The 14,392-nt window shown below is 38.5% G+C and overlaps 1 protein-coding gene and 1 non-coding gene across 6 annotated transcripts in view; one reads left to right on the top strand and one right to left on the bottom strand.

Moving 5' to 3' along the window:
• Positions 1–14,392, top strand: part of GOLGA4 (golgin A4) — an 87,375-nt gene that overhangs the window by 53,422 nt on the left and 19,561 nt on the right. For all 5 annotated transcript variants that reach the window (XM_064496743.1, XM_031469934.2, XM_031469932.2 and 2 more), the window contains 5 exons: positions 1,871–2,026; positions 3,425–7,665; positions 8,525–8,646; positions 9,040–9,170; positions 13,470–13,583. In XM_064496743.1, the coding sequence (XP_064352813.1) occupies positions 1,871–2,026; positions 3,425–7,665; positions 8,525–8,646; positions 9,040–9,170; positions 13,470–13,583 (4,764 nt within the window). The remainder of the gene's footprint in view (positions 1–1,870; positions 2,027–3,424; positions 7,666–8,524; positions 8,647–9,039; positions 9,171–13,469; positions 13,584–14,392) is intronic.
• TRNAA-CGC (transfer RNA alanine (anticodon CGC)) lies at positions 7,773–7,845 on the bottom strand. The gene has a single exon. It is a non-coding gene; the product is annotated as a tRNA-Ala (tRNA).

The raw sequence follows: 14,392 nt of genomic DNA, 5'->3' as shown, positions 1-14,392 counted from the left end.
AAAAGGACTTCAAAAAAAAAAAAAGAATAAAAAATGAAAATGACCATATAGTTTTCATTTTAAGTAGAATGATTTCAGTAATTTTCAACCCATATGATGTTTAAAAAAATAAGGTAAAATAAAAATCCGACTGAGCTAACTAAAACAATAACCAGAAAAGCAAAGATAAGAAAGATTTGTTGGAATAATATAATTTGAAAGTTTAAAACAAAAAATATTTTTTCTTGAATTGTGAAAAGCCTTTTATATGTTACCTTAAGAAGTATTAATGCTGAAAATGTAGTTTAATTGTTTTTATATGAAGTTATTACCCATAAGATAATATGTATACTTAAAAATATATTTTCAGTGTGAAAGATTGAAGAAATAGTTTTTCTAATTTTAGTCTCTTTTCTTTTACACACTTTTTTTTCACTTGCAATTAGATCTGGGGCTCTGAAAATTTCTAGCAGTAGTGATTCCTGAACTGGCTCAGGGAGTTCTCCATTCTCTGTGAGGCAACCAGGCACATGGATTTCCAGTGCTGTTGGCTGAGGTTAGGGGTTTAGTCCTGAAGTGTGCATGTATGTGGGCACATGTTTGTATTCTTTGTTAGTCCAGAAGGGATATAAAGTAGTCTGGAAGAATACTTAAAAACTATAGCAGGACAGCATAAATTTAAAATAGGGGCAAGGAAATTAAGGACCAAAGTGAGACATAAATGAAGCCGGGAATGGTGCTAAAAACGCCTGTCATAAAGACCTACCATGGGTTTTCATGGTGGAGTAATTGGCGTTGGGAGGCACTGAGCCTCGAATATTGGCTTTGTTGGCACTGTGTTTTAGGAACTGAGATATTCAGACATATTCCAACTTGTGAGCACAGAACACAGACACATATGAAGCAGACACCTGTGCACAGGCACTTGCCCTCTTCCACTCCCCTCTCTACCTGTTTCCTCAGAGAAGTTAGCTTGGAGTTGAGAGTTTTGTTTTTTATATTTATGGGCATACAGAGATGCATTTAAAATATAGTTTATATGAAACAACGTATGTTTAAAATGATGTTTTAAAGTTGATATGATAGACTAATATTTTCTTATCAGTCTACTTACAGTATGGTACAGAATCTTTCCTTAAAGCAGCATGCTTCACCAGAGTAATGGACTGAAAATATTGCTGTCGGCAACATGAACCCCAAGTAATAGGTATAGATAAGTATACTTAGACTCCAAAGCCACTAAATGTTGAAAGTACTCTCCAGAGCTTCTCTTTTCAAAACAGTAAAAACTTTTACTATGAGTGTTGACATATAATAAGGGCAGTCAGCGAAGAGACTTGTCAGGACTGATGGGTAGTAGAGCCCAGATCATCTGGAGAGAGTTATATAGGCTTTTATGAATATTTTCTTGATCTTATCCATATATTCACATGTAATCTTCTGATTTTGCTTTGCTTTTCCTTGTGGGGTTCTCTGTTATAATGAGGTATTTCTCAAAAATTATATACATTAAAATCTAATTTCTCAACCTAGAGTTGAAATATCAAACTCTGGAGTACAGAAAAGAGGTATTGGCGGTTGTGTGACCCTTCACAATCAGCAGTATTTTGCAGAACATTTTAAGTAGTGAAAAAATACCAGACATAGTGGTGTAACTGGAACAAAAAATTTCATATCAGTAGTGATTGTGGCAAAGATTGGCCAGACCACACTGGAAAAGCCACAGTGGCTTGTTTCTGCAGATTAGAGTGTGGGATGAGAGAGGTAAGGATGCCGCCTACCTTGCAGGGCTCGTGTGCAAATCAAATGAAATGAATGATTGATGTGGAAGTGCTTTAGGAATGCTAAAGATCTGCGTGGGTCTAAGGTGGTTTTATTGTTTTGGGCACAGGAAAAAAGTCAGTCAGAGTATTTGAAAGCCACTCAAGAAAAAGAACAGCAAGAATCTTTGGCCCTGGAAGAGTTAGAGTTGCAGAAAAAAGCAATCCTCAAAGAGAGTGAAAATAAACTTCGGGACCTTCAACAGGAAGCAGAGACTTACAGAACTGTAAGTTTAAATACTGTTCAGGTTCCAGAGCTGTGGAATTACTTGTATATGTATGAACCTTCTGTTATCTCTCCAGTCAGTACGAAGTTGTAGAGAAGCTTTTGTTTTAGATTTACATATCCATGCTCTCCGTTTTCACATGGCAGTGGTTTTGGTGTTTGCTGCTGGTGCTCTGGACTCTGCCCTTAGCTGTCTGTGTCTCTGCCAGCCACTCACTCTGATTCTCTGCACCCAGTCGGTGCAGCAGCTCCACTCCACTGCTTGTCCACCTTTCATCTTGAGAAGTGGCCTCACTTCACAGGCAGCACTTGCCCTGGCACCTCCCTGCTTATCCAGCTTCATCTCATGCCATGTCCTGGATGTAATTCAGTCTCTGTTTATATCACAGTTGAGTTACCGCATTTCTCTGCTTTTACATTTAACTTCTTCTCAATTTTCCTGTATTAAAACTAGTCCTATAATGAACATGTTAGTATACGTGTCTTAGTCTGCAAATTTTTAAGGCTCTCTGGCCTTTCCGTCAGCAGTGTATGAAATTTTCGACCTGTTTTGAATAAACTGACTGATGTTATTTAGACTTTCTAGCCTTTTTGCTCTGATTTAGACAGTGAAACAGTCACACTTATCCATATTTCTAAACTATGCTTCATTTTCCCATTTCCAGCCTTTACATATGGTGATATGATAGAGGTCTAGATCTTTCACTTGCTAGCGTTGTAGATTAATTATATGTTAATTTCCTTACCTGTCACATGAAGAGATTGGATTTGGTAATTTAAGACCTTTTCCAGCTCTGACATTCCTTGGCTCTGCCTTACTGAGCTCTTTCTTTCAGTCAAGGTTGATGTTTTCATGAGATAATAGTAATTTTATCAAAGTAATTCACTTCAGTAAAATTTGTTTAAGCTCCTTCTTTCTGAAAAAAATCTTCTCTATAATAATTTTTAGGGTAAAAACTAGATACATTGTTTTTCTTCCAAAATCAATTTATGAAAATTATAGAATACTATTTAGGCCTTTTAAAAAAACAGAAAGAAAAAAAAAAAACCTGTGAAAAAAGTACCCATCTTTCTACCAACAGTTACTATTATCTATTTTATGATTTATTTCTTTTTGACTATCCATTCAGAATATTCTTGAAAATATAGGTAAATGAAATAGCCAAACAGGTAGAAAGAATCTGGAATTGAGTTGTGTGAAAAATAGAATCTTTTCTTTTTTGTATGATTCCTTTAGGAATTGAGCACAGATTCTTTGTTCTTTCTAGTGTTTGCTGTGATATGTAGAGTTGTTTATCTAAATTTTAATCTTTAAGTAGGTGTAGACATCATGTCATTTATATCATTGCTAATAAACAAGTATGTACTTTAATAAAAACACACTTGTTTTCATTAACAGAGAATTCTTGAATTAGAAAGTTCTTTGGAAAAAAGCTTGCAAGATAGTAAAAATCAATCAGAAAATTTAGCTCTTCATTTGGAAGCCGAAAAAAATAAGCACAATAAAGAAATTACAGTCATGGTTGAAAAACACAAATCAGAACTGGAGAGGCTGCAGCATCAGCAAGATAACCTTTGGACTGAAAAATTCCAAGTCTTACAGCAACGGTATCAGACTGAAACGGAAAAACTTCGAGAAAAGTATGAACAAGAAAAAGAAACATTGTTGAAAGACAAAGAGATTCTCTTTCAGGCTCACATAGAAGAGATGAATGAAAAGACTTTAGAAAAGCTTGACGTGAAGCAAACAGAACTGGAGTCTCTGTCGTCTGAACTGTCAGAAGTATTAAAAGTCCGTGACAAGCTCGAAGAGGAACTTTCTGTACTAAAGGATCAAGCAGATAGAGTGAAGCAGGAATTAGAGGCCAAGTTGGATGAGCAGAAAAATCATCACCAGCAACAAGTTGACAATATCATGAAAGAACAAGAGATGTCCATCCAGAGAACTGAGAAGGCATTGAAAGATGAAATTAATCAACTTGGGCTCCTTCTGAAGGAAAAGGACAAGCATTTGAAAGAGCATCAGGCTCATGTGGAGAATTTAGAGGCAGACATTAAAAGGTCTGAAGGGGAGCTCCAGCAAGCATCTGCTAAGCTGGATCTTTTTCAGTCATTCCAGAGCACCACACATGAGCAGACAAAAGCATATGAGGAACAGTTGGCCCAGTTGCAGCAGAAGTTGTTGGATTTGGAAACAGAAAATATTCTTCTTACCAAACAGGTAGCTGAAGTTGAAACTCAAAAGAAAGATGTTTGTACTGAGTTAGACACTCACAAAATCCAGGTGCAGGACTTAATGCAGCAACTTGAAAAACAGAATAGTGAAGTGGAGGAAAAAGTAAAATCTTTAACCCAACTCTATGAGTCCCAACTTAGAGATAATAACACAGAGCAGGAACAGACAAAGCAACTCTTAAAGGAAAAGGAAAATGTAATTTTACAAATGAGAGAAGGACAGAGCAAAGAAATTGAAGTACTCAAACAGAAGTTATCAGCCAAGGAGGACAGTATTCACACTTTGCAAGAGGAATATGAAACCAAATTTAAAAATCAAGAAAAAAAGATGGAAAAAATTAAGCAGAAAGCAAAGGAGATGCAAGAAACGTTAAAGAAGAAATTGTTGGATCAGGAAGCCAAACTTAAAAAAGAGCTTGAAAATACTGCGCTAGAGCTTAGTCAGAAAGAAAAACAGTTCAATGCCAAAATTTTGGAAATGGCACAGGCTAACTCAGCTGGAATCAGTGATGCAGTGGCAAGACTGGAGACAAACCAGAAGGAGCAAATAGAAAGTCTCACTGAGGTGCACAGGCGAGAACTCAATGATGTCGCATCAGACTGGGAAAGGAAATTTAATCGACAAGCTGAAGAAATTGAGGAAAAACATGAAATCCAACTACAGGAAAAAGAACAGGAGATAGCAGAACTGAAGCAAAAGATCCTCATATTTGGGTGTGAAAAAGAAGAGATGAACAAGGAAATGGTGTGGCTGAAGGATGAGGGTGTCAAGCAGGATGCAGTGTTAAAGGAATTACAGGAACAGTTAAACCAGAAGGCTGCTCACGTGAATTCTCTGTCGCAAAATGAAATTAAACTGAAAGCCGAACTTGAAAAGCTGGAGGTTGACTTGACTCACTCTCTGAAGGAAAATACTTTTCTTCAAGAGCATGTTGCTGAACTGAAGATGCTGGCAGAAAAAGATAAGCTTAAGGTTTCTGAGTTGACTGAGAAGCTGAGGACCACAGACGAAGAGTTCCAGAGTTTGAAATCTTCACATGACAGAAGTAAGAACATCCTAGAAGACAAAAGCTTGGAATTCAGAAAACTGACTGAGGAGCTGGCAGTCCAGCTGGGTATTTACTCTAAGAAAACTGAAGCCTTATTACAAGCTAAAACAGATGAGCTAATCAACATTAGCAGTAGTAAAATTGATGCCATTCTGTCGAGAATTTCCCATTGTCAGCACCACACAACTAAAGTTAAGGAGGCGCTACTGAGTAAAACTCGCAAAGTTTCTGAGTTAGAAGCACAACTTAGACAGCTAACAGAAGAGCAGAATGCACTAACTAGTTCTTTTCAACATGCTACGCATCAGTTGGAAGAAAAAGAAAGTCAGATTAAGAGCATGAAAGCTGATATTGAAGGTCTCGTAACAGAAAAAGAAGCCTTACAGAAGGAAGGAGGCAGTCAGCAACAGGCCGCCTCTGAGAAGGAGTCTTGTATCACACAGCTGAAGAAAGAGTTATCGGAAAACATCAATGCTGTCACTTTGATGAAAGAAGAGCTTAAAGAGAAAAAGGCTGAGATCGACAGTCTTAGTAAACAGCTAACCGATTTGAACGTGCAGCTTCAGAACAGTATCAGCCTCACTGAAAAAGAAGCAGCCGTTGCATCACTAAGTAAGCGATACGATGAAGCACAACGGGGATTGCTGGATCAGGTGCAAGATTTATCTCTGAAAGTCGAAACTCTGAGTAAAGAGAAGATTTCTGCTCTTGAACAGGTAGATCACTTGTCCAACAAATTTTCGGAATGGAAGAAGAAGGCACAGTCAAGATTTACACAGTATCAAAATACTAGTAAAGAACTGCAGACACAGCTTGAGTTAAAAACAAAGGAGGCCAGTGAAAAGGCTGAGCAGATAGCTTTACTGAAGGAAGATCTTGACAAGCAAAACAAAAGACTTGAATGTTTAAAGGCTGAAATGGAAGATAAGAAGAGCGAGATGGAGAAAAAGGAGTGTGATTTAGAGACTGAGTTAAAAACTCAAGCGGCAAGAATTGTGGAATTAGAGGAGCATGCTGCTCAGAATACAATGGAAATTGAGTCCTTAAATGAAGTTCTTAAAAATTACAATCAACAAAAGGATATTGAAGAGAAGGAAATGACTCAGAAACTTCAGCACATACAAGAGTTAGGAGAAGAAAAGGACAACAGGGTTAAAGAGGCTGAAGAAAAAGTCTTAAGACTTGAAAACCAAATGTCTTCCATGAAATCTGAACTTGAAGCTAAGAAGGAAGAATTGGAACACGTGAATTCAAGTGTGAAAAGCAAAGAGGAGGAGTTGAAGGCCTTGGAAGAGAGACTTGAGTTAGAAAGTGCCGCAAAATTAGCGGAACTGAAGAAAAAAGCTGAACAAAAAATTGCTGCCATCAAGAAGCAGTTGTTATCACAAATGGAAGAGAAAGAACAGCAATATAGAAAAGACACAGAAAGCCACTTGAGTGAGCTCAATACCAAACTGCAGGAGAGAGAGAGAGAAATTCACACCCTGCAAGAAAAACTTAAGTCGATGGAAAATTCACCACAGTCAGAAACACCCGTTGTCAGCAGATCAGCCAAAGATGTGGCAGTATGCACCGAGGGAGAAGCAGCAGACTCCCGAGGCTGTGTGCAGAAAGCATGTGAAGAAAAGATCAGTGTTTTAGAAGGAAATTTAATCAAAAAAGAAAAGCTATTGCAGAGACTAGAGCAGGAAAAAGAAGAGATAGTTTCTTCTCATTCCGAAATGCAGTGCAGATACCAGGAGCTCTTAATAAAGGTGGAACATGCTGAAGCCAAGCAACACGAGGATCAAGTTATGATAAACCATCTTCAAGAAGAACTTGAAGAAAAAACCAGGAAATATTCCCTGTTGGTATCCCAGCATGCAGAAGAAGAGGGAGGTAAAAAAGACATAGGGGCAAAGCAGAACTTGGAAAATGTGGTTGATGACATCCAGAAATCCCTCCAGGAGAAGGACTTGACCTGTCAGATCTTGGAGCAAAAGATAAAAGAGCTGGATTCCTGCTTATTAAGAGAGAAGGAAGGGCACAGAATTGAAATCAAAGAGTTGACCTCAAAATTTGAAAAATTACAGGCTTTACAACAGATGGGTGGAAAAAGTAAACCCATAGAAGTTTTGGAAGAGAATGCTGAAGAAGCGTCCACATCACACGTGGTCCAGCCCCAGTTGCTTAGTAACGTGGAGGCTGAGCACAATGACCTGGCATGTAAATTAGCAGGGGCCGAGCAGGAGAAGCAGAAGCTGAGCCAGGAGATTGTTAAACTGCAGAAAGATCTTCGAATGTTGCGGAAGGAGCATCAGCAAGAACTGGATATAATAAAGAAAGAACATGAACAAGAAATGGAAGAAAAAATCAGGTAAGTCTTTTTCAGCATGAATGTTTTTAAGGGAGTCCTCCTCTTTTTAAAATAAAAATTTTTAGGGGGAGGTAATTAGGTTCTTATTTATTTACTTATTATTTTAATGGAGGTACTGGGGATTGAACCCAGGACCTCGTGTATGCGAAGCAAGCACTCTACCACTGAGCTATACCCTCCCCTGCAAGGCAGTCCCCTTAGTGAAGTCCCTATTTTTTGTGCCTAATAGAGTTAAATTTCAGTCACCTGAAGTATTAAACATAAATCTAATAAGTCAAATACTGAAGAGAAATAAGAACAATTTAAGGCAGGAGGCAGTGTTAGTTCATGTCCATTTAAGGGGAAATAAACCTTTTCTTGTATATGAGATCGTGGTTACTAGGTACATATCCCAGTAATTATTTTCATTTGTTTAATTACTTTTAGTATTAGGATCATTATAGAATACAGATGTGTTTGGGGAAAAATTTTAAGTGGTAAATAAAAATTCTCAAATCCTCAGGATCATTCCCTAAAGTTAATCATAGTTTACTTATCCTTCCAGAAGTTTTCTGTCCCTGGAGACACACACATACACACACATGCTCTCAAAAATGGTGGATACCAGTGAGATCATGCTCTATGCACTGTTGAGATTACCTGGTAACTTTTTTTTTTTACTTTATTTTTATTGAAGTATAGTTAGTTTACAATGTTGTGTCAGTTTCTGGTGTACTGCACAATACTTCAGTCATGTAGGAACATACATATATTTGTTTTCATATTCTTTCTTTTTGGTGGGGGAGCAGGGAACCTGGTAACTCTTTACAGCTTGTTTTTTGTATGACAACAGTTAGCTCTTTGTATTTTTGTTACTCAGACAGGAGCAGGAAGATCTTGAGCTGAAGCACAATTCCACATTAAAACAGCTGATGAGGGAGTTTCATACACAGTTGGCACAGAAGGAGCATGAGCTGGAAATGACCATAAAAGAAACCATTGGTAAGTCAACTTTTAAATTCAATAAAAAAGCAAATCAGACTCAGCAGAGACGATTTATGATTCAAGCTTATTCTTTTCACACTGCGCTAAGTGCTTTAAGTAATTATAAACTGGAGGGAAAAAATGATTCTTGCCCAAGAACATTCTCTAATGGAAACCCGTGCTGCCTGAAAGTGGCTCACCTTCCAGGGAGGAGGAGCAGGTGGGAGAACCTGAAAGCATTAGCTAATTAATCACCTAATTAAGCCACTTCTGCTCCGGGAGAAGGGTACATTTGATCAATTGATGTTAATCACGTTTAATTTGGAACAAGGGTTCTTACTGAAATTGGGGTATAGATATTAATTCTTACCTAATGTGTTTTCTTGTATGTGTCCATTTTTTATTTATTAGATAAAGCCCAGGAAGTGGAGGCTGAACTTTTGGAAAGCCATCAAGAAGAGACAAGTCAGTTATATAAAAAAATTGCAGAGAAAGAAGATGATCTAGAAAGAACAGCCAAAAGATATGAAGAAATCCTTGATGTACCTATTTTCTCTCTCTCTTGAAACCTAGCTGTAAAAGATTTCATGGTGGTGCTAAAGAAGATTGGGCTGTCAGATTTCCTGCTTTTTTTAGTGTAGATGGTTTTTTTGGGGGGGGCTTAATATTCAAATTAGCATTTCTCCACTGTTTGCAGATTTGTAAGGAGTCTGGTTTCTGTCAGGGTGATAGTTTTCTGACCAGTTTCTGCCCACCAGGCATACAGTCCACTTGAAGCGACAGTGAGTTAGTAAGGCGAAGAATGGATTCTCTTCTCTCTCTCCCAAATTGTGAGAGCACTAGACTAAAACTTGAGAGCTTGTGTGTGAGTCAGTTAGTGTGTGTATGAGTGTGGCTAACTTACCTTAGCTGGGATCTTTCCAGGAAGGCCAGTTAACTTTATTCCATCTCTACCCAATTTGCACAGTTTTTGTTGATCTCAAGGGAGGTAAAAGATGGAAAAAAAGGAATACATCAGCCAAATCTTTTATATACAGTGGAAGATAAATCAGTGTACTTACTGTACTAATGGTGGATTAGCATTGCCATTTTTGTGTATGAAGATAAGCCATGAATGCTAGTGAGTACTTGGACTCCAGAACATTTCGAATGTCAAACAATGTAAATTATTCTTTGTTGGGCTGCAGATTCTTGAGTTACTACAAGTTTTATTTCACTGTATGCCGAGAACCATTTGATGATTAAGAAAGCATAAATCAGAACACTGGAGAATCATGCCTCAAGTGACTGACAGCAATAGAAGTCTGAACCAAGAACAGATTCTAATAATAACTGTTTTAAGTGTAATTGAAAAGGCTGAAATTCCAGCATGTGACACATGAAAAGATTTGAATAATTTCACATTTTCTTATACTTCCCTAGAGGGTATATGTATGAAATATTTCAAAATACTGTTGTTTCTTGAATGCTTAGAGAATGTTGGGATTGGAAGATACACTCAAGCTAGTTTAGGTTCATCTTCTGTTTTGTTTTTTTCCCCCCCAAAAGGTAGAAGCGAGTTCAGCGTAGTCAAGTGATTTCGCTAAAGCTGCATAAGGAGGGGTAGAGCACTGACTCTTCACTAGCTTCATGTATTTTATAAAGACTTCTCTCTAAGAAAGAAAGGAACTTGGGAAGGGCAGCAGTTATTGATCATGGACAATTAAGCCAGGGGGCTTCATTTGCAGGGGATGAACTGTGCCACAGCTGTAGCGTTCTCTTTTATGAACTTCTCTGTTCTGGGTGTGTGTGTGTGAGGGGGTAGCACACGGTAGACTTTCCAAGGTCACGACAAACCTATGTAGGTAGAGGAGTGAGTGAACAGTTAACCTCTGGTATGGTTCCTCCTGGAAAATCTGCTGCTTATTAGAAAAAATTAAGGGAATGGTCCTCTAGGCTTCAGGCTTGGAGGAGCAGAGCAAGTGGGCAGGAAGTGGGGGGCCGGCCAGAGGGGTGGGGTAGACTCTTCCCCCACCCCCGCCCCTTCCTGGGCTTTGGACCAGCACTGCCCATCAGAAATACAGTACAAGCTGCAGATGTGATTTAGAATTTTCTTGGTATCCACATTAAAAAAAGAAAAAGAAATAGATGAATTTAATTGCTTTTGGTCTTTTTTCCCCCTAAGGTATTCATCCCTTCCTGTCAGAGTTATTTTCTGTTTGAAACAAAGATGGGATCATATCACTTCTCCTGAAGTGGCTTCCCTCTGTCCCAGTGTCACTCCTCTAGTCCCATCTGTGTTCTGGCCGAACCCAACCTAACCATGTTCTTCCCCGTATTTTACCTTTGCTCCTGCTTTTCCTGGTGCCTCAAGAGCACATTCTCACACTTTATGAGTTAGTGCAGCTGTTGTCATCTCTCTTTTAGCTTTTTTTTTTTTTTTTAGTTTTAAATTTAACTTGTATTCAGAAAAAAATTTCAATAAAATGTATTACATAGTTTAAAGATCATAATAATATAAAAATGTATACTTGAAGAATGGTCTATAATGAAAGTTGCGCCCAAACTGTTCTCTGTATTTTGTGTCCTGTTCCCCTTCTCCCTTCGTGGGTAACCATTAGTTTGTTATGTAATATTCCAGTGTTTCCTTATCCAAACAAAAACAGAAATGAAATACATTCATATTTTTTTCTCTTTCCTACTCCAAAGTTAGCTTTTTAATATACTTTTCTGCGTTGTTTTGTATTGTTTTCACTTAGGTTTTTTTTTGAAACCCCTTAAAATAGAATTAATTGCATCTTTCTACCTTTGGTACTCTATATTTATTACTTCACTTATAACATGTAATTTTTGTCATACTGTATGTATGTGTGTAGGAATGTAGACTGTTAGCATCTTGTGGGCAGAGACTTAGTCTTGAGGACCTAGTAAAATGCTTGGCACATACTAGACACTTGGTAAATTTGAAGGAGGCGACACCTGGTAGGGAAAGGGAGAATTCATTCGGGAGGAGGAGGAGGTGACATCTGAGAGGAGCTGAATACTCACAAGTCAGGGAGCTTACCTGAGTGCCTGAGTGCCACCTCAGACCAGTCTCACTGGAAGTCGCTCCTAGAACTACGTTAGATACAAAACTGCTTTCTGTTTGACATTTACTGGATTTGGGATAATGGTCTTTAAAACATAATTTCCATGTATGTGCATAAATATTCAATTTAACTAGTTTTTCTTGTTTTTACTTCAAAGCAAGTAGTAATGCATTCCCCCCCCCCCTCAAAAACCCAGAAAACTTGTACAAAGAAAGTTATAGAATCGTTTCTTAAATTAGAAATAACACATCAAGGATTCTTTTCTAATTCTTAGAGGGCATGGTATCCCCCAGCTGTCAAAGGAAATGTCAGACGTAGCTAATTGTCATCTCTGAATCTGGGCCTACCTGGATACGTAGCTGCAGAGGTGAGCCTTTCAAACAAGGCTAAACCATACCACACAGGATATGTGATGGCAGAACAAAAACAGTGAACCGGGACTGCGGGCAGTAACGTATTTACAGTGCTTTCTGGTCAGTGGTGTTTTGGGGGTGGAGGTAGGTTAAAGAGAGCCTCCGTGGGCAGGCGTCGAAGAAGGCTGCTCACCAGAGACCCATGCTTTGCTTATGTTGAGGGAAGGGGTTCGTTCTTTTTCAGTTGGTCTAAGTTTCACAACAAATGGTATTTAAAGTTAGATTTTTCCAAGTGTCTCATGGTTAATTATTTTGTGCCTTGGGGCTTCGTTTTTGAGAATGTTGTTTCTTGGTTCTGGCAGGTCAGCTTCTGTTAAATCAGATACCTGTTTGTGGTTGTTTTCCTGTTTAGTCTCTTACTCAGCAGACACTTGTCCTGTCTCCATTACTCAAATCTGATCAATATTCCAATGCCAAATGTTCTTTTAGCACAAAGGTTATTGCAAGATTTATAAGAACAAGGAGAGGTCTGGACTGCTTTGTATAGTAAATCATGGCAATTATCAAGACAAATTGAAAAATGTAAGGGTGGGGAACAGCCTTTTACCAGGGCAGTCAGAACAGGAGAGAGAATGATTTGTATGCCAAATTTTATAAGGAGGAGTTTTGAGCCAACACGTCACGTGTTACTTTTGCAGCCTTTGCAGTCTGTTTTCTGCAAAGTTCAGGGCAAATGGAGTCATTACATTAGCAATACATTGGACAGTAACTGATTTTTTTTCAGAAATGATTTTAGTTGAACACTTTACTCCGAAGAACTGCTGGTGTGGTTTGCAGGCAGATATGTAGGAGATGTGCAGGTTTGCGAACTGGGAGAAAGAACCATCTAGATTTGTACAGCCCATCCCAAGGGGCTGGAAAAAAACCTCCACAACTTCTCGTGATCAGTAAATTGCCAGCTGGTCGAGCAGCGCTTGTGCGTAAAACTAGTTTATATTATTAGATATTTTCTGGAAATCAAATCCTAATATAGGAAAGGCCAAAGTCTTAAAGCACAGATTCTATATTTTGTTCTGTCACCATGCTATTATATACCTAATTGTTGCTTAAGCCTGGGAATCCGGGTTGAAGGGGAAGGAAGCAGCTTGATGAGCTTTATGGGGTGGGGACAGGAGGACTGAGGGTGGGAAAGGTGATCCTAGGAGTAGTGAGCAGCTTTAAAAAGGGCTTGGAGTTAAAAGTGGGCCGTGAAGAAAGATGTTGAGAGCACGGTATGAATTACAATAACAACAGTGATTTGTGTTTCAAAAAATGTTGAAGTATTTGTTTCTCCTACAGAGATAGTTTTCTCTGTATCGTGTTGCCTTTTTGCTACATTCTTTTTGAAATGTTTATTAAATTTTTTTTTTTAATTCTAAAGGCTCGTGAAGAAGAAATGACTGCAAAGGTAATGGACCTTCAGACTCAACTTGAGGAGCTACAGGAGAAATACCAGCAAAGGCTACAGCAGGAAGAGAACCCTGGCAATGACAAGGTGAGCAGAGCAGGGTTTGGCGTCACACCTTCCCTCAGAGCACTGCCATTTTCCTTAACTCGCCTCCTAACACACATGCGAACCTCATTTCATCCTAACGAAAGCCTTTCAGGAGGGAGAGTCTTACCTCTCCTTTATAGACAGTGAAACTAAGATTCAGAGAGGTTAAATAAAATGTTCAAGCTCACACAATAAATGTTGTGTGGGAAATTTAAACCCAGTCTGCCAGACTTCAAAGTCTAGACATTTCTGTTCATACCAGTGCTTCTCAGACTTTCCTATGGAAAGAACGGCAGAGGACAGTTAACCTTATAGCCCTGGGGCATAGCCAAAAATGGCCCGTAGAAAGTATTGTTTTAGATTTTTATGTTTTTGCTAAAAATTCATGTAAATTTTATATTCTACTCTATATAATATATCCTTCTTTATAGTCACATAAGTATGTCTTTAGTTATATACCTTTGAGAGAAACAATGTCTGTTTTTCTCCTTGGTTAGTGGACCAGATACGGATGCAATGGCATTATTTTGGAAAATTGGACTGAATCCAGAGATATACGGCACTGTGTATCTAGACTTTTTAATAATCCCAGTTTTAAGTAAAATTGGTGCTATGAAACATAGGCCATGTTTACTCCGTGGCTCCCTGTCCTGCCGTGCACACCCACAAGGCATGTGGGCCACAGTCCATGAAGTTGGATGGTGGACGTGTTCTGCTTCTAAAATGTTCTCACTCATCCAGTATGGTCTTTTCATAGCACTGTCGTGGGGGCCTTGGGAAAGGTGGACACTGTTTATGGCTTCATCCCC

This window comes from Camelus dromedarius, chromosome 17, assembly GCF_036321535.1.
Source record: "Camelus dromedarius isolate mCamDro1 chromosome 17, mCamDro1.pat, whole genome shotgun sequence".
Lineage (NCBI taxonomy): Eukaryota > Metazoa > Chordata > Mammalia > Artiodactyla > Camelidae > Camelus > Camelus dromedarius.
Note: the sequence above shows the minus strand (reverse complement) of the source record. Positions and strands in the feature narration are given on the sequence as shown.